Source organism: Chelon labrosus (assembly GCF_963514085.1).
Source record: "Chelon labrosus genome assembly, contig: SCAFFOLD_266, whole genome shotgun sequence".
NCBI lineage: Eukaryota > Metazoa > Chordata > Actinopteri > Mugiliformes > Mugilidae > Chelon > Chelon labrosus.
Genome location: NW_028181543.1, coordinates 1 through 19,000, shown reverse-complemented (window position 1 = coordinate 19,000; position 19,000 = coordinate 1). Strand labels below are relative to the sequence as shown.

The following is a 19,000-nucleotide window of genomic DNA, read 5'->3' as shown; positions in this document are numbered from 1 at the left end:
TGCTCCGCCCCTACACTCGGCGTTTTGTGCTCCGCCCCTACAGACGGCGTTTTATGCTCCGCCCCTACAGTCTGCGTTTTATGCTCCACCCCTACAGACGGCGTTTTGTGCTCCGCCCCTACAGTCTGCGTTTTATGCTCTACCCCTACAGTCGGCGTATTATGCTCCACCCCTACAGTCGGCGTTTTATGCTCCACCCCTACAGACGGCGTTTTATGCTCTACCCCTACAGTCGGCGTTTTATGCTCCACCCCTACAGTCGGCGTTTTATGCTCCACCCCTACAGTCGGCGTATTGTGCTCCACCCCTACAGTCGGCGTATTGTGCTCCACCCCTACAGTCGGCGTTTTATGCTCCACCCTTACAGTCGGCGTTTTATGCTCCACCCCTACAGACGGCGTTTTATGCTCTACCCCTACAGTCGGCGTATTATGCTCCACCCCTACAGTCGGCGTTTTATGCTCCACCCCTACAGACGGCGTTTTATGCTCCACCCCTACAGTCGGCGTATTTATGCTCCACCCCTACAGTCGGCGTATTTATGCTCCGCCCCTACAGTCGGCGTATTGTGCTCCACCCCTACAGTCGGCGTTTTATGCTCCACCCCTACAGTCTGCGTTTTATGCTCCGCCCCTACAGACGGCGTTTTATGCTCCACCCCTACAGTCGGCGTAAGATCACGCTGACGTAAGCAAGTCAGACTCAGACAGGCGCAGACAAGTCCAACGAGCCTATTGAGAACCGTGATCTCAGAGTGTTTCTGTTCCAGGTGAGCTGCTGTATCACAGCCCTTCATCCTCCTCCTCCTCCTCCTCCTCCTCTTCCTCTGCTCCTCTCAACGGACCGTGTAGCTCAGCAGCACCTCCTGCAGCCAGAGAGGAGCTGCTGCCTCCTCTGGTCCCCGTCCAGCTGCAGTACCAGCTCCACCCCTGCTCCAAGGTCAGACGTTCTCCTCTGAGATGTTCTCCTCTGAGATGTTCTCCTCTGTTGTGTTAAATAGAACCGTTCTCCTCTGAGACGTTCTCCTCTGAGACGTTCTCCTCTGTTGTGTTAAATAGAACCGTTCTCCTCTGAGACGTTCTCCTCTGAGATGTTCTCCTCTGAGACGTTCTCCTCTGTTGTGTTAAATAGAACCGTTCTCCTCTCAGATGTTCTCCTCTGAGACATTCTCCTCTGAGACGTTCTCCTCTGTTGTGTTAAATAGAACCGTTCTCCTCTGAGACGTTCTCCTCTGAGACGTTCTCCTCTCAGATGTTCTCCTCTGAGACGTTCTCCTCTGAGACGTTCTCCTCTCAGATGTTCTCCTCTGAGACATTCTCCTCTGAGACGTTCTCCTCTGTTGTGTTAAATAGAACCGTTCTCCTCTGAGACGTTCTCCTCTGTTGTGTTAAATAGAACCGTTCTCCTCTCAGTCGTTCTCCTCTGTTGTGTTAAATAGAACCGTTCTCCTCTGAGACGTTCTCCTCTGTTGTGTTAAATAGAACCGTTCTCCTCTGAGATGTTCTCCTCTGTTGTGTTAAATAGAACTGTTCTCCTCTGAGACGTTCTCCTCTGTTGTGTTAAATAGAACCGTTCTCCTCTGAGACGTTCTCCTCTCAGACGTTCTCCTCTGTTCTCCCCCCCCCCCCCAGGCCTGCCTGTCCGGATTACCCAGCATGCCTCAGTGCAGTCCTCTGTTCTGGGCTCAGAACCCGCTCAAGGTGCCGCTGCTCTGCGGCTTTAAGAGGCTGAGCGCTGTGCCAAGGGGCGGGGCCTGTGACGGCGAGGAGGAGGAGGAGGAAGAGGAGGAGGAGGAGGAAGACGACAACTGGGACGTCATCTACAAAGCGCCGTGTGGACAGAGCCTCCGTAACTATGACGACGTGATGCACTTCCTGTTGGTGACGGAGAGCTACGACGTCCTACAGGTGAGTTAATGAACGGACCAATGAGAACGCTGCGTTCAGGGCCCGTCTGGAAACGCCTCCTCCTCATGCTCCTCCTCTTCCTCCTCTTCCTCCTCCTCCTCCTCCTCCTCCTCCTCCTGCAGGTCGACTTCTTCACCTTCAACCCGGCGGTCCGGTTGGACCCCCCCGAGGCGGCGGGCCCTCGTAGTCCGGAGCAGGACCTGAGCCGGGGGGCGGAGCCTACGCCGGTGGAGCTGTGCGTGGGGGACGACGGCGCCCGGCCGCCAGACTTCCGCTACAGGAAGGAGCGCTGGCCCCACGGCTGCTTCCTGAGCCGCGGCCCGGCGCCGTTCGCCGTCTGCTGCGACTGCACGGACGGCTGCACGGACGCCGCGCGCTGCCGCTGCGTCGCCATGACGACCGGGGGGCGTCACTACCGCCACCACAGGCTGCAGGAGGCGGTGCCGTCGGGGTAAGAGCCGAAACCAGGCCCAACGGTTCAGTGAGCGGCCGGTGCTTTTATTGTGAAACGAGGCTTTTATTGTGAAACGAGACTTTTATTGTGAAACAGGCTGTTTGAGTGAGCGGCCGGTGCTTTTATTGTGAAACAGGCTGTTTGAGTGAGCGGCCGGTGCTTTTATTGTGAAACAGGCTGTTTGAGTGAGCGGCCGGTGCTTTTATTGTGAAACAGGCTGTTTGAGTGAGCGGCCGGTGCTTTTATTGTGAAACAGGCTGTTTGAGTGAGCGGCCGGTGCTTTTATTGTGAAACAGGCTGTTTGAGTGAGCGGCCGGTGCTTTTATTGTGAAACAGGCTGTTTGAGTGAGCGGCCGGTGCTTTTATTGTGAAACAGGCTGTTTGAGTGCGGGCCCTGGTGCGGCTGTGACCGGTCCCGCTGCCAGAACCGTCTGGTCCAGAGGGGCATCAGAGTCCGGCTCCAGGTCTTCCGCACCGAGGACCGGGGCTGGGGGGTGCGTTGCCGTGACGACCTGGACCGCGGCACGTTCGTGTGCATCTATGCAGGTGAGACTCTGCGGGGTGAGGACGGGGAGGCGGAGCCTAAACGCTAACGCTAACGCCCCGGCCCGTGTGTTCAGGGGTGGTCCTGCAGAGGGTCCTGACTCCCGCCGAGCTGCCCCCCCCGAAGCTGGCGAGGGTCGACCTCCCGTCGGACGATGAGGTGGAGGTCGTCACCGAGTGGCTGGCCCCGCCGGTACTGGAGGGGCGGAGCAACCTCCTGGAGACGCCCCCTACTCTGTCCCCGCCCACGTCCCCCCCCCTGCACGTCCCGGTGATCCAGAGACCGTCCGACCAGGTGAGTCTGACCCGGTTCTCCTCGGGCTACGTGTTGACCTCAGACTGACGGCGCCGTGTGTTTCAGGCGGCGGCGGCGGCGGCGGGGAGCGGAGCCGACGCCCCCTTCAGGTACGCTCGTATTTCACACGCTCACATTCTGACGCGCCCTGAAACCAGACCGTGACAATAACCTGGACGCTTCTCGGACGCCGTCTGGCAGGTGACCAGAAGGTTGCCGTGACGACGAAGCTTCACGGCGTGAACGGCACGCAGGAGGGGCGGGGTCTGAAGCGGGCGGCGAGGGCGGAGGACGTGTGTGTCGTGGACGCCAGCAAGGAGGGAAACGTGAGCCGCTTCATCAACGTGAGTCTGCTTTTATTCTGAAGGCCCACACAGGAAGGAGGCTTTTATTGTGAAACTCCTGTCCTGTCTCTGTCTCTACAGCACAGCTGTCGTCCCAACATGTTCCTCCAGAACGTGTTCACAGACTCACACGACCCCGGGTTCCCCCTCATCGCCTTCTTCACCAGCAGGTGAGGAAGAGGAGGGGAGGGGGAGGTGGGGGGGGGGGAGGAAGGGGAGGGGGGGGGGGGGAAGAGGAGGAGGAGGAGGAGGAGGGGGAGGAGGAAGGGGGGGGGGAGGTGGAGGAAGAGGAGGGGGGGGAGGAAGGGGAGGAGGGGGGGAGGAGGAAGAGGAAGAGGGGGGGGAGGAAGGGGAGGAGGGGGGGGGGAGGGGAGTCAGTGTCTTATTTAACTCTGTCTCTGTCCCCGTCTCTGTCCCCGTCTCCGTCTCCGTCTCCGTCTCCGTCTCTGTTCCTGTTCCTGTTTCCGTCTCTGTTCCTGTCTCTGTCTCCGTCTCTCTCCCCGTCTCTGTCCCTGTCTCCGTTCCCCGTCCCTGTCTCTGTTCCTGTCTCTGTCTCCGTCTCCGTCTCCGTCTCTGTTCCTGTTCCTGTCCCTGTCTCTGTACCTGACTCCGTCTCTGTTCCTGTCTCTGTCTCCGTCTCTGTCTCTGTCCCCGTCTCTGTCCCCGTCTCTGTCCCCGTCTCTGTCTCCGTCTCTGTCCCTGTCTCCGTCCCTGTCTCTGTTCCTGTCTCTGTCTCCGTCTCCGTCTCCGTCTCTGTTCCTGTTCCTGTCCCTGTCTCTGTACCTGACTCCGTCTCTGTTCCTGTCTCTGTCTCCGTCTCTGTCCCTGTCTCTGTCTCTGTTCCTGTCTCTGTCTCCGTCTCTGTCCCTGTCTCTGTCTCTGTCCGTGTCCCTGTCTCTGTCTCTGTCTCTGTCTCTGTCCGTGTTCCTGTCTCCATCTCTGACCCTGTCCCCGTCCCCGTCTCTGTCCCTGACCCTGTCTCTGTCCCCGTGTCTCAGGTCTCTGAAGGCCGGCTCTGAGCTGACCTGGAACTACTCCTCTGACGCTGCCTCTCCACACCAACAGGAAGTGCCCTGTCTCTGCGGTAGCAACGGTTGCCAGGGACAGTTTGTCATCGAGGAGAACCTGTGTGATGTGTGTGAGGTCGAAGGTCACGACCTCTGATCATCTGTTCAAGCCTCTTCCTCCTCCTCCTCCTCCTCTTCCTCCTCCTCCTCCTCCTTCTTCTTCTTCTTCTTCTTCTTTGTAGAAACTTTTTGTAATAAATTTTAAAATCAACTCAAATCATTGTCGGCCGTTTTATTTTGAAAGGGTGTCCTGTGTGGCACGTCATTTCCTTTCAGAATTCCAAAATAAAGCTTTGAAATCATCAAATAATGATCCGAAGATAACCACGACCTTTATTTTGAAATTACAGTTATAGAAAGGAGGCTTTTATTCTGGAAAGCCCAGACCGGATGTGTCCTCGTTGGATTATCTATCTAAGGAGCGTCTGTCTGTGTGTCTGTTTGTCTGTTCCACGCATAACTCTCGAACCACTTATCCGATCCACCTCAAATTTGCTGTGTATCTTCCCAATGGTTCGCGGGAGTGCAGTGCAAAGTTTCGTGGTTTTTAGACCATAAACACTAAAGATATCGTTAAAACAAGCATTTACTCATTTACCGTTCTTCTGCTCCGTCTGACTGTAGCCACGCCCCCTGTCACACCACAGTGCACCGGCCACTCTCTCACATCGGACGGCTGCATGAGTGCACGGGCAGACCTGTAGCCCTGTAATCCCGAGTTGAATTTAGCCATACAGTGCATACATAGCATCCATACATAAGGAAAACTAACGTTGCGTTGGAACATCCCTGTCGAAACATTTCGAAATCACATATTATGGCCGAGGAGCAGGAAAACTAACGCGGCTGCATCTGTGAACTGACCTGTCTGCACAAGCCAGGTAGCCTACTGTATTTGCCCAAATAGCAAAACTGCAGTTAATATTTTTATTTGGGCAAACATTTGACACCCTCTCATTCACTCTATTGATATACACATTCAATATCACTTCAAAGCAACATACCCACTCAAAAACAATGTACAAATAAGGCGACATGTACACTGAAAAAGCTTTTTCTAAAATGATGCATTAACATTGTTCACTTGCCAATATTTGGTGTCTCGTGCCTGTTGTTCTAATAACAGTCATAACAGTACTTATTGTTATTTCCTGCTCTTTTCACCAGATAAGCTATTAGACTCTTAAACAATACGAAAAACACAATACTCTGGCACATCTACGGGCTCTGCACTAGTCTGTCTAATAAGGAGCGTCTGTCTGTCTGTCTGTGGCACGCATATCTCGCGAACCGTTGGCCCGATGGATTTGAAACTGGGCAGGTGTCTCGCTGCGGGCACGAAGATGTGCACTGCTAAGTTTGACGTTGTTTGGATAAGAAATGTAAAATATATCGGTAAAATAGGTTTTCTCCGCTCTAATATTTCCACTACTCCTCATACACAGCACCTGTAGGCTCCCACTATAGGAATACATACTTCCAACGGGCACTGCACTAGTATAAGTAAAAATAACTTGTCCACAGCTTTTATTTTGAAATTGCTGTTATACAATGGGGGCTTTTATTGTGTAAACCCCAGACCGGATGTGTCCTCGTTGGATGATTTAAATTAATTAAATTATCCATAAATATCGACATATCCACTGCTTTTATTTTGAAATTGCAAATCTAGATTGAAGGCTTTTATTCTGAAACTGTTAACCGGATCATGTCCACAGCTTTTATTTTGTAATTGCTGTTATACAAAGGAGGCTTTTATTGTGTAAACCCCAGACCGGATGTGTACGTGTTGTTTATAACAGGTTCTCCTCCGGTTCCTCCGGTTCCTCCAGGATCGTCCTCCAGACACTGACGCCGACCATGAGCGCTCTTCTCCGGCCTGCCTGCGTCCTCCTCCTCGGCCTCTCCCTGGCCTCCCTCTCCCCGTCTCTCGCGTGCCGGTTCCGGATCCCGCCTCACGAGCAGGTGGCCCGTGTCGCGCGCTTCGTCGCCCACCAGTGTGACTGGGCCTCCATGGCGACCATCTCCAGCCACAAGCCGGTGGCGGGTCAGCCGTTCTCTAACGTCTTCTCGGTGAGCGACGGGCCGTCCGGCTCCAGCTCCGGGGTGCCCTACATGTACCTGACCCGCATGGAGATCTCCGTGCAGGACCTGGAGGTGAGCCCAGTCCGGGTCAAGTCCCAGTTTGTCAAACTAACCACTAAAATAACAACGTTTAAACATTTAGGAAGTTAAAGCGCCACCGTTCAAAACTCCGTTCACAAATCGTAGAATTTAGTGAGTCTGACTTCCCTCCACTATAGTGTATTTACAACGTTGCTACATGAACTTAAAGTGGCTCTGACCGTTCAGAAGTCCATTAGAATTATCACACATTTACTACAAACTCTGTAAGGCCTCTATTATTAACTTTATTCTATTTATAAATTATTTATTTTCAGTGTTTAGCCTTTTTAACGTTCAAAAGTCCCATGTTAGTATTTATCTCCTGTTATCTCCTGTTATCTCCAGTGTTTGGAGCGTTTATGATTAAACACTGAAAACACATTAATATCTGTTATTATTTTAATAAAAGTTGTTTCTGCTGCTGCCTGTTAGTTTAAACATCTAATATATAATATATAATAATAATAATAATAATAATAATCGAGTCTTTAACGGTCCAACTAAACATGACGCAGTAGTTTTTCCACACAGTGACTCAGCAGTTTGAGCGTCTTGGTCACGTGACAGAGCTCAAGTCACGTGACAGAGCTCAAGTCATGTGACAGACAACTGCCGCTAAACACGCAGAGTCAGCAGGAGGCACAAGTTCATCAGCCACAAGCACATGGCTCTGTTAGCAGGAAACACACCTGTCACCTGTCACCTGACATGACATGTGACCTGTCAGGTGCGTTACCTGTCATGTGACCTGTCAGGTGTGTTTCCTGTCATGTGACCAGTCAGGTGTGTTTCCTGTCATGTGACCTGTCAGGTGTGTTTCCTGTCATGTGACCAGTCAGGTGTGTTTCCTGTCATGTGACCAGTCAGGTGTGTTTCCTGTCATGTGACCTGTCAGGTGTGTTTCCTGTCATGTGACCAGTCAGGTGCGTTACCTGTCATGTTACCTGTCATGTGACCTGTCATGTTACCTGTCATGTGACCTGTCTGGTGTGTTTCCTGTCATGTGACCTGTCTGGTGTGTTTCCTGTCATGTGACCTGTCAGGTGTGTTTCCTGTCATGTGACCAGTCAGGTGTGTTTCCTGTCATGTGACCTGTCAGGTGTGTTTCCTGTCATGTGACCAGTCAGGTGCGTGACCTGTCATGTGACCTGTCATGTGACCAGTCAGGAGCGTTACCTGTCATGTTACCTGTCATGTGACCAGTCAGGTGTGTTTCCTGTCATGTGACCAGTCAGGTGCGTTACCTGTCATGTTACCTGTCATGTGACCTGTCATGTTACCTGTCATGTGACCTGTCTGGTGTGTTTCCTGTCATGTGACCTGTCTGGTGTGTTTCCTGTCATGTGACCAGTCAGGTGCGTTACCTGTCATGTTACCTGTCATGTGACCAGTCAGGTGTGTTACCTGTCATGTTACCTGTCATGTGACCAGTCAGGTGTGTTACCTGTCATGTTACCTGTCATGTGACCAGTCAGGTGTGTTTCCTGTCATGTGACCAGTCAGGAGCGTTACCTGTCATGTGACCTGTCATGTGACCAGTCAGGTGTGTTACCTGTCATGTTACCTGTCATGTGACCAGTCAGGTGTGTTTCCTGTCATGTGACCAGTCAGGTGCGTTACCTGTCATGTTACCTGTCATGTGACCAGTCAGGTGTGTTACCTGTCATGTTACCTGTCATGTGACCAGTCAGGTGTGTTTCCTGTCATGTGACCAGTCAGGAGCGTTACCTGTCATGTGACCTGTCATGTGACCAGTCAGGAGCGTTACCTGTCATGTGACCAGTCAGGTGTGTTTCCTGTCATGTGACCAGTCAGGAGCGTTACCTGTCATGTGACCTGTCTCCTCCCTACAGGTGAACCCTGAGGCGTCCCTGTCCATGTCCCTGGCTCAGACCGACTACTGCAGACAGCAGGGCTTCGACCCTCAGAGTCCTCTCTGCGCCCACATCATCCTGTCTGGATCTGTGCTCCAGGTACAAACACTCACCTCTTCACACCTGCGTGTCCAGGTGTTAAAGTCTGACAGGTCACGTGACTCCACCCTGTTGTCCAGGTGAACGGGACCGAGGCCCAGTTTGCAAAGAAGGCTCTGTTCAGTCGACACCCGGAGATGATCGACTGGCCCACGGATCACAACTGGTTCTTCGCCAAGTTCAACATCACGCAGGTACTGCTCCTACCTGGACCTACCTGGACAGCTAGTGCTAATGCTAATCCCAGTATTAACACTCATACTGCAGCTAATGCTAATACCTGCACCAACACCAGTGCTACAGCTAATGCTAATACCTGCACTAACACCTGACCTACAGCTAATGCTAATACCTGCACCAACACCAGTACTATAGCTAATGCTAATACCTGCACCAACACCAGTACTACAGCTAATGCTAATACCTGCACTAACACCTGTCCTACAGCTAATGCTAATACCTGCACCAACACCAGTACTATAGCTAATGCTAATACCTGCACCAACACCAGTACTACAGCTAATGCTAATACCTGCACCAACACCAGTACTACAGCTAATGCTAATACCTGCACTAACACCTGTCCTACAGCTAATGCTAATACCTGCACCAACACCAGTACTATAGCTAATGCTAATACCTGCACCAACACCAGTACTACAGCTAATGCTAATACCTGCACCAACACCAGTACTACAGCTAATGCTAATACTACTACCAACGCCCGTACTCCAGCTAATGCTAATACTGCTACTAACACCTGTCCTACAGCTAATGCTAATACCTGCACCAACACCAGTACTATAGCTAATGCTAATACCTGCACCAACACCAGTACTACAGCTAATGCTAATACCTGCACCAACACCAGTACTACAGCTAATGCTAATACCTGCACTAACACCTGTCCTACAGCTAATGCTAATACCTGCACCAACACCAGTACTATAGCTAATGCTAATACCTGCACCAACACCAGTCCTACAGCTAATGCTAATACCTGCACCAACACCAGTACTACAGCTAATGCTAATACTACTACCAACGCCCGTACTCCAGCTAATGCTAATACTGCTACTAACACCTGTCCTACAGCTAATGCTAATACCTACACCAACACCAGTACTATAGCTAATGCTAATACCTACACCAACACCAGTACTACAGCTAATGCTAATACCTACACCAACACCAGTACTACAGCTAATGCTAATACCTGCACTAACACCAGTGCTACAGCTAATGCTAATACAAATCCAACCAGACTCCATGTATTTTTTGGAGGATTTAAGACGACCAGTTGCGTTTCAGGTGTGGGTGTTGGATTATTTCGGTGGCGTGAAGACCGTGACCCCGGAGGAATATTTCCAGGCGACGCCGTACAGGAAGCACCACTGACGGTCAGAGCGGCTACTTCCTGTAGTTCTCTATGTGTGTGTGTTTGTAGTCCTCAGTGGAGCATCACGTTAAAACTGGTAGAAATAGTAAATTATATTTTATATATAATCAGATGTTGTTGTTTCTTTTCAGGACTGGAACCTGTGACCCAGAGACCTGCTGCAGGTCGTTGGTTTGAATCAACGTGAATTCATTCTTTAGTTTCTTCAAGTTTCTAGTTGACGTGAAATCATTAAATGAAACACATTTATTATTAATAATTGAATCAGTTAATTATATTTAATTAATTGTAAATAATTAAATAACTTTAATAGTGAATCTGCAGTACCGGTGTTTGGCCTCTAGAGGGAGCCGTCGGTCTGATGACTGACTCCACCAACATCAAAACCACAGAGTGAAAACTTTACTCCATTAGTTTTATAATCTACATGTTATTGATTATGACTCTATATCTTTCAAAGTGTTATCTTCTTCTACGTTTTGTTTTGACTTTGTTTCTCCATTCAAAACTCCATCCACCAAATCAAAGATTTAAGGTGATTGCACTGTGACCACAAACTGCACTTTATCAAACAGAAACACGTTTAATCAATAACTTCAGAATCGGTTTTAGTTCTGCAAACTACATTTCCCATGAGTCTCCTTTTCGGTGACGACGTAGAACCCTTTTTTATTTAGAGTTCCTGCTTCAAAGGCAGAAGTTTGTGTTCAGAGTGACAGTGTTGATAAAATAAGGACAGGAAGTTGGTGTCTTATTTTGAAAAATGCACCAAATAAAGCCGAGACTTTAGGAATGATGGGCGGGGCTTTTAATGAACGAGGGGCGGGGCTTTTAATGAATGAGGGGCGGGGCTTGTGTTTGTGCCTTATAAGGAGTTTTATGTTCGATCAACTTTCCGATCTCCGACGTCTTTGTGACGAAGAAGAAACGTTGATAAAAAGTTTGCTGTGAAATTTTATTTTTTATTTGTATAAATAAAGATTTGAGACAAACAACAACAACATGTCTTCGTCTGTTTATTTTAACACGTTTATAATGTTTGAGATGCAAATTAGCTAATTAGGCTAAATGTAGCAGCTGCTTGGCTAACCAGCACTGACTGGTTCATAGCATGTCCTGTTAGCACATTACTGTATGGTTGTCAACATGTCTTATTAGCATATCAGTTAGCAGTTCTGAAGCTAGCATTAGCAACAACACACATCTTAGCTTAAAGATGGTATACATGTAAATACATTTATCTTTGCACTGAAACGAACACGTTTTAATTAGCAAGTTGTGCTAAATGCTTGTCATAACGTTCTGGTTAGCAACTTAACTGCTTGGCTAACTGGCGTTATCTAGCTATTAACGTGTCCTGTTAGTACATTAGCTAGCATTTTGGTAGAAGCTAATATTAACCCCACTGATTTTATAATGATTTTATAATTTTATAATGGAATAAACATTTTGTTAGCAAGTTAAGCTAAACGCACTCCAAGCATTTAGCTTAACTTGCTAATGAAATCATATTGGCGTCAACGCAAAACAAATGTATCTACATCTTTCTTGTGCGTTGTTGCTAATGCTAGCTTCAGAATTACTGACTAATAAGAAATGTTGCTGCTACATTTAGCTCTTAACACTTAAGAAAAATAATGTTTATCCAACAACAAAATTAACTGGGGCTAATATTAGCTTCTCCTAAATGAAATAATAATCAGGTAGTGCTTGTTGGCAGAACACCTGCTACATTTAGCGTATCTACCAGAAAGCTAGCTAACCTGCTAACAGGACAAGTGAGTGCTGGTGAGCTGAACAGCTGCTAGCTTAAGTCACTAACAAAATAATGTTTATCCAAGTTTAGAAAACGTTGCTCAGCTAACTAGCGACGTCAAGTTTTCTGTAATTCCAAATGAAACATGAAGCTAACATTTAAGCTGCTAATACCATGCTAACTGTTGTGTTTGTGCTGTTATTTCACATTAAAGGAAGCTGAGCTGACGTGTTGGAGAAGCTTCAGTAAAAGTGTGTCACTGTGTGTCACCTGCCTCGGCAGCTCCTCGCCACTTCCTGTTCACCCTGACACAACAAGAGACAACACTTCTTTGCTTCAGTCATTCGTCGACGGCGCCTGAGACCAGTCGGTTCGGGATGGAGCTCCAGATGTGGATTTGCGCCCTTGTGGTCCTGGCCTCGATGTTTCCTCCGGCAGGTCAGATTCATGGATCAGGTCTTATATCGACCCCCTTTGTCTGCTTGGACTCAGAAAGAGTTGATGTTGGAGAGAGTTTAGTTGTTCTGGCTCCTCGTCTGGTTCACCTCACTGATGAAATCTGGTTGGTTCCTGAGAAAGAGCCTCAAAGCAGCTGATAACGAGCGGCGGCCATGTTGGAGGTTTTATTCACTTCAACAGAAATGAGCTCGTCGTTTACTTTTGTCTTCTTCGTCTTCATCTTTATCTCCAGACGATTCAAATTAAATTAGGGCGACGCGACATTGTTAGCTTGCTATGCTAGCTTTGACAGCTGCGCTTCCAGTTGAGACGTACGGTTAGCATGTTAGCTAACAAAGGGTTAGCATGAAATGGGCGCACCGATCTGTTCTGTCGTCTTCACAACAATTCCTGTTTTATTTGATTTTACAATGAAGAAACATGTGTTTAATTGTTTTAGGTTCATCTGAGCTGAATGCTAACGTTAGCTGGAAACACTTGTCTCCAACGTTTGTATTTTCTTCACTTTTGTTCATTAAACTTTTAGCGTGAAGAGTTTAGACTCAGATAACGGTGTAAAACGGTCAGATTAGTGTAACCCTAAAGCAGTATTTATGAGAGAGTGTAAACCAGTTTAAACCAGTATGAACTAGTGTAAACCGGTTTAAACCAAAGTAAACACGTTAAAACAAGGTTAAACCTGTGTAAACCAGTGTAAACAAAACCAGTTTAAACTGTTTTAAATCAGTATAAAAAGGATGTATTATTGAACAGCAGATTCAGCTGAAGAGGCTGCGTTCAACCAACCAACGTTCAGAGACTTAAACTTTAAAAGTTATTTAAATTTAAATGATTGTTTTAATTAAATAACGTCGGTCCAGTCCGATGTTGGACGGTCCACACCAGCGCTCCTCCAGAGCATCGACCGGGCCGCAGTTAAAATGAGGAGCATGAAATAAGTTTATAAATAATTAGAAATCATAGAAATAATCTTTTATTTATCTCAGTCGAGTCAGAACAAATAACAATTTACAACGTTAATTAAAATGATGAGACGTTAAAGACGTCAGAGTAAAGCAGGGACATATTAAATATTAAATCCAGGCCATTAAAGACCAGTTTAAACCATAAAAACACAAGTCGAACCCAACGGAGCCGTTTGAACACGTGATAAATAATTTATAAGTCACTTATTTATTTAATATATTTATTTATATTTTATTTCTTCTTAATCTGACGTTGATAAAAAACAGCTGAAAGTAAAAACCAGTGAAATGTAAACGTGTCGTGTTGAATTTCAGTTTAAATCAACATTAAAGGTAATTATATAATTGATTATATTAAAGGTGTTAAATACCAGTTTAACCCATAAAGACACCAGTTCATAGACCGGTTCATAGACCAGTTCATAGACCGGTTCATAGACCGGTTCATAGTCCGGTGACGGAGTCTTCGTTTGAGTTCAGTCAGACGAGGAATCAAACTTTTTATTTAACTCTTAATTAGAAGATGAATCAAAATCAGATTTAATAAAATAACATCTGATTATTAAGCTCAGAGACGGAACATGTTGGTTTAAACTGCTGCAGATTCAAATAACAACGTTAAAATTAACTTTATTCCTGGCGTTAAAAGACTGCGTCGTCTGCGTAGAGTTTTATATTTAAACTGAACAGAAGTAGAACGAGGACAGAACCCTGTGGGACTACTTCATAAAAACAGAACCTTTCCGTATTTATTTGATCTTGAAGTTTTCATCGCCCTCTTTTTTTTTTTTTTTTTTTTTAGCAGATAGCAGAAGTCCGTGTCGTCTGCGTAGAGTTTTATATTTAAACTAAACAGAAGTAGGACGAGGACAGAACCCTGTGGGACTCCAGTTGTACTTTATAAAAACAGAACCTTTTAATATTTATTTGGGAGGTTTTTACATCATCATTAGTTAATTAGTTTATTATCTCCAGCGTTTTATAACCTATGAAGAAACGTAAACAAAGAGACCTTCTTTAAAACCTTCACGTCAGCTGTTAAAGGATCTTTGTGTCATGGTTTTTAAATGAATGCAGCTCGTTGTTCCATCTGAGACGGTTTCTAACGAGCCCGAGCTCCGGGTACCTTCAGAGCCGTTGACGTTTCTCGTGCCAGTTTAGACTTTTACGCTTCGTATCGTCCTCTCCATGTGATCTGAGCGTGCTGCTGACATTACAGCTGTGTTATGAGGCGCAGCGAAAGGAAATTAATCGACCACAAAGAGCTCAGGAAGCAGCTCTGTGGTTTCTCTAGCTGTCAAGCGTCTTTCCCCAAACTGAGTTTTGGCTCCACGCCGCGATAACGTGACCAGAAAACGGTCCGAGACGCCGGCTTTCAGAAAGACTCTGAGACGACGGCTGAAGGCTTCTGTCTTTGAAACACTGCAGACATGCCCTGGATTCGGTTTGAGGTGTTTCAGGAGCAAACTGTCGACACCGAGACGTGGTCTTCAGCAAAACAACATATGAGGCAACATCTGTTGGTTCTACAACATCTAGGTCTGCCAGCAGAAACCTGGTGTCACCGTTAGAAGACTGCAGCGTACGCATAGAGTTTTATATCTAAACAGGAGTGGGACCAGGACAGAACCCTGTGGGACTCCAGATTTATTTAAACACTTTAGAGAGTTTTTATTGCTCAGTTTTTAGCGGATAATAAATCATATTGTCTTATATAAACTACATATATATATATGTGTATATATGTATATTTGGGGGAGCTGTGGATCAGTGGTGAGAGGTGCAGGCGTCCATGGCTGAGGTGTCCTGAGCAAACATCGTGTGTGAACGAAAGGATCCGTCAAACAGAAGGAACTGAAATTTCCCCACTGTGGGACAATTAAGGGTTAAAATATTATATAAACAGAAGTGGGACGAGAACAGAACCCTGTGGAACTCCGGTTCTACTTTAGAAAAACAGACCTCTTCCAGATTTATTTGGATGCTTTAAGAAGTTTTTTGCAGATATCAGGTTGTTTATTAGATTGAGTTTTATTAAGCCTGCAGACGTTAGCTAGCCTAGAATCTAGACGCGCCCCTCGCGGCAGCAAATTACATTTGCTTCCAGGGTCAGTCTAGTTACTCTCCGTTGACTTGAGATTTCTAAAAATCCAAGATGGACCGGGCCAATCACGAGTCGGTGGGCGGGCTTAACGTGATGACGACTGACCTGCGACCATAAGTTCCGTGAGTTCCCCATCCTGCTAGAACTACCAGAGCGATGGCTGCTGCTAGCGAACAACTTTCTTTCGAATCGGCTTTGGCCGCCGCTCTGAAAGACTTGAAGTTAAGCTTTTCTCTGAGAAAAGAACAAGAAACTGCACTGAGGTCGTTCTTACAAAAGAAGGATGTATTTGGAGTTTTGCCAACCGGATACGGCAAAAGTTTGATCCACAGCTTAAAAATGATTAATGCAGGAGAAACTCAACCTGTAGGCGAACTCATAAAAAAAAAAAAAACAGGATGCAACAAGAACTATTTAATATCTATTAGGATAAGTTTTTTCCACAACACATGCAAGGAGCTCTCTTTTCCGTCGCTCTGACTACGTCACCTTCTTCTTTGCTCTGATTGGTTGTAGCGCTGTCCTATTGCGTGGAGAGGGAGTTTGAAAGACAACCGTTTATCCCACCCCTTCGGTTGAGCCCTGCCTATGGAGAGTGTCCAGACCCTACATTTAATGTGGGTCTGGCTCATCAGGCTAGCTGTTAGCATCTGTTTAGCATCTATTTAACATCTTTCAGCATCTGTCAGCATCCGTTAGCATCTGTCTGTCTGTTTTTTCTACATATTCTAAGAAATAAGTCGGAGTAAATCTACAGTGATAAGAGTCGTGATACATCGGAGCTCAGATAACACCGAACGTTTCTTCTTCTTCCTGCAGATAGCAGCAGGTTATTTTAGTAAACAGACCCCCCCCCCACACACACACACACACACACATACATTTAGATGGAGGAGGATGAAAACACAAAGTTAAGCAACAGTTCATTAAAGACGAGCTGGTCTTTTATTTCTGTTTCTCTACTTTCATTCAGGAAACAGCTTCATGTTACTGACTTCACGTTTACCTCAGACCGTGTTTCTGAGCATCAGCTTCGAGAAACCGTCGTGTTTCCAGACGTCTGTTCACATTCACAGGAAATTAGGTAGTTTCACGTTTTAGCTTCAAAACAATGACGGAGCTGGAACATCTGGAACATCTGGAACGTCTGTAGACATCCAGACGTCCTCGACAAACCAAACACGTCCAGTGAAACCTGACGTTGCGTTCAGGGACGCTCTGACGTGTTTTTACCGAAATCTCAGGGTTGTGATGGAAGAACGTGTCGTCTGATAATCACGAGTTTCCACTGACGCTCAGAAACCGGCGTCTGGTCTGAGTTTGAGTCGACGACTTGATTTACATGTTTCCTTCAGAGAAGACTCAACTTTAATTAATTACAGTAAAAAACATCCGTCGAGAGAGTCTGAACCTGAACAGACTGGTTTAATTGAACTAGAAGAAACCACAGCGTCATCTGCATAGAGTCAGATTTTCTGTCAACGTCTTAAATCTCTTCAACGTTGTTCTACTCAGAAACTTTACGTGACTGTGTTCAGTCAAGTTATTATTAACTAAACCACGACTGCTGCTCAGACATCTACAGATACGAACTGTGGTTGGAGAGAGAACACCTCACAGGTTACTGACAAATATTTTTAACACTCAGCGAACGAGATTTTTTATTTATTTTTATTTTTAGCTGAAACATTTTTGCTCTCGTGCAGAGCTACGTGTCTGCGTCTACTTAAATCATCACGTTTTTAAATGGAGTCTGGTGCAGAGCTGAATGCGTTCATCTACTTAAATCATCACGTTTTTAAATGGAGTCTGGTGCAGAGCTACGTGTCTGCGTCTACTTAAATCATCACGTTTTTTAAATGGAGTCTGGTGCAGAGCTGAATGCGTTCATCTACTTAAATCATCACGTTTTTAAATGGAGTCTGGTGCAGAGCTACGCGACTGCTTCTACTTAAATCATCACGTTTTTAAATGGAGTCCGGTGCAGAGCTACGTGTCTGCGTTTGCGCAAATCATCACGTTTTTAAATGGAGTCTGGTGCAGAGCTACGTGTCTGCGTCTACTTAAATCATCACGTTTTTAAATGGAGTCTGGTGCAGAGCTACGTGTCTGCGTTTGCGCAAATCATCACGTTTTTAAATGGAGTCTGGTGCAGAGCTACGTGTCTGCATCTACTTAAATCATCACGTTTTTAAATGGAGTCTGGTGCAGAGCTACGTGTCTGCGTCTACTTAAATTCTTATGTTTTTAAATGGAGTCTGGTGCAGAGCTACGAATCTGCGTCTACTTAAATTCTTATGTTTTTAAATGGAGTCTGGTGCAGAGCTACGCGTCTGCGTCTACTTAAATCATCACGTTTTTAAATGGAGTCTGGTGCAGAGCTACGTGTCTGCGTCTACTTAAATCATCACGTTTTTAAATGGAGTCTGGTGCAGAGCTACGTGTCTGCGTTTGCGCAAATCATCACGTTTTTAAATGGAGTCTGGTGCAGAGCTACGCGTCTGCATCTACTTAAATCATCACGTTTTTAAATGGAGTCTGGTGCAGAGCTACGTGTCTGCGTCTACTTAAATTCTTATGTTTTTAAATGGAGTCTGGTGCAGAGCTACGAATCTGCGTCTACTTAAATTCTTATGTTTTTAAATGGAGTCTGGTGCAGAGCTACGCGTCTGCGTCTACTTAAATCATCACGTTTTTAAATGGAGTCTGGTGCAGAGCTACGCGTCTGCGTCTACTTAAATCATCACGTTTTTAAATGGAGTCTGGTGCAGAGCTGAATGTGTTCATCTACTTAAATCATAACGTTTTTAAATGGAGTCTGGTGCAGAGCTACGTGTCTGCGTTTGCGTAAATCATCCCGTTTTTAAATGGAGTCTGGTGCAGAGCTACGTGTCTGCGTCTACTTAAATCATCACGTTTTTAAATGGAGTCTGGTGCAGAGCTACGCGTCTGCGTCTACTTAAATCATCACGTTTTTAAATGGAGTCTGGTGCAGAGCTACGTGTCTGCGTCTACTTAAATTCTTATGTTTTTAAATGGAGTCTGGTGCAGAGCTACGTGTCTGCGTCTACTTAAATTCTTACGTTTTTAAATGGAGTCTGGTGCAGAGCTAAGTGTCTGCGTCTACTTAAATTCTTATGTTTTTAAATGGAGTCTGGTGCAGAGCTACGAATCTGCGTCTACTTAAATTCTTATGTTTTTAAATGGAGTCTGGTGCAGAGCTACGTGTCTGCGTTTGCGCAAATCATCACGTTTTTAAATGGAGTCTGGTGCAGAGCTACGTGTCTGCGTTTGCGCAAATCATCACGTTTTTAAATGGAGTCTGGTGCAGAGCTACGCGTCTGCATCTACTTAAATCATCACGTTTTTAAATGGAGTCTGGTGCAGAGCTACGTGTCTGCGTCTACTTAAATTCTTACGTTTTTAAATGGAGTCTGGTGCAGAGCTAAGTGTCTGCGTCTACTTAAATTCTTATGTTTTTAAATGGAGTCTGGTGCAGAGCTACGAATCTGCGTCTACTTAAATTCTTATGTTTTTTAATGGAGTCTGGTGCAGAGCTACGTGTCTG

At 46.4% G+C, this 19,000-nt stretch overlaps 2 protein-coding genes across 3 annotated transcripts; both read left to right on the top strand.

The window, feature by feature from the left end:
* The first annotated feature begins 620 nt into the window (after window positions 1–620).
* LOC311509924 (histone-lysine N-methyltransferase SETDB2-like) lies at window positions 621–4,775 on the top strand. Its single transcript, XM_084575374.1, is given in 10 exon segments — window positions 621–939; window positions 1,632–1,907; window positions 2,030–2,358; window positions 2,738–2,907; window positions 2,982–3,244; window positions 3,248–3,258; window positions 3,260–3,309; window positions 3,401–3,543; window positions 3,625–3,713; window positions 4,542–4,775. Coding segments are annotated over 9 exon segments (1,473 nt in total). The 5' UTR covers window positions 621–939; window positions 1,632–1,655; the 3' UTR covers window positions 4,708–4,775.
* Window positions 4,776–6,372: 1,597 nt separating this feature from the next.
* Window positions 6,373–10,772, top strand: creg1 (cellular repressor of E1A-stimulated genes 1). 2 transcript variants are annotated; one of them, XM_084575375.1, is made up of 5 exons: window positions 6,373–6,767; window positions 8,630–8,749; window positions 8,830–8,943; window positions 10,061–10,180; window positions 10,260–10,772. In XM_084575375.1, exons 1-4 carry the CDS (start codon window positions 6,471–6,473, stop codon window positions 10,145–10,147), a joined length of 618 nt encoding a protein of 205 aa, XP_084431501.1. In that variant the 5' UTR covers window positions 6,373–6,470; the 3' UTR covers window positions 10,148–10,180; window positions 10,260–10,772. The 2 variants fall into 2 exon arrangements, with proteins under 2 accessions (XP_084431501.1, XP_084431502.1); XM_084575376.1 differs by having other exon boundaries at window positions 6,375–6,767; window positions 10,061–10,149; window positions 10,280–10,772.
* The last annotated feature ends 8,228 nt before the right edge of the window (window positions 10,773–19,000 follow it).

Bases quoted from the DNA above. Each gene is read 5' to 3' on its own strand.
- creg1 (XM_084575375.1), top strand. From the start codon at position 6,471: ATGAGCGCTCTTCTCCGGCCTGCCTGCGTCCTCCTCCTCGGCCTCTCC. The intron at 6,768-8,629 runs GTGAGCCCAGTC...TCCTCCCTACAG, and splicing joins TCTCCGTGCAGGACCTGGAG to GTGAACCCTGAGGCGTCCCT. The intron at 8,750-8,829 runs GTACAAACACTC...CCTGTTGTCCAG, and splicing joins TGTCTGGATCTGTGCTCCAG to GTGAACGGGACCGAGGCCCA.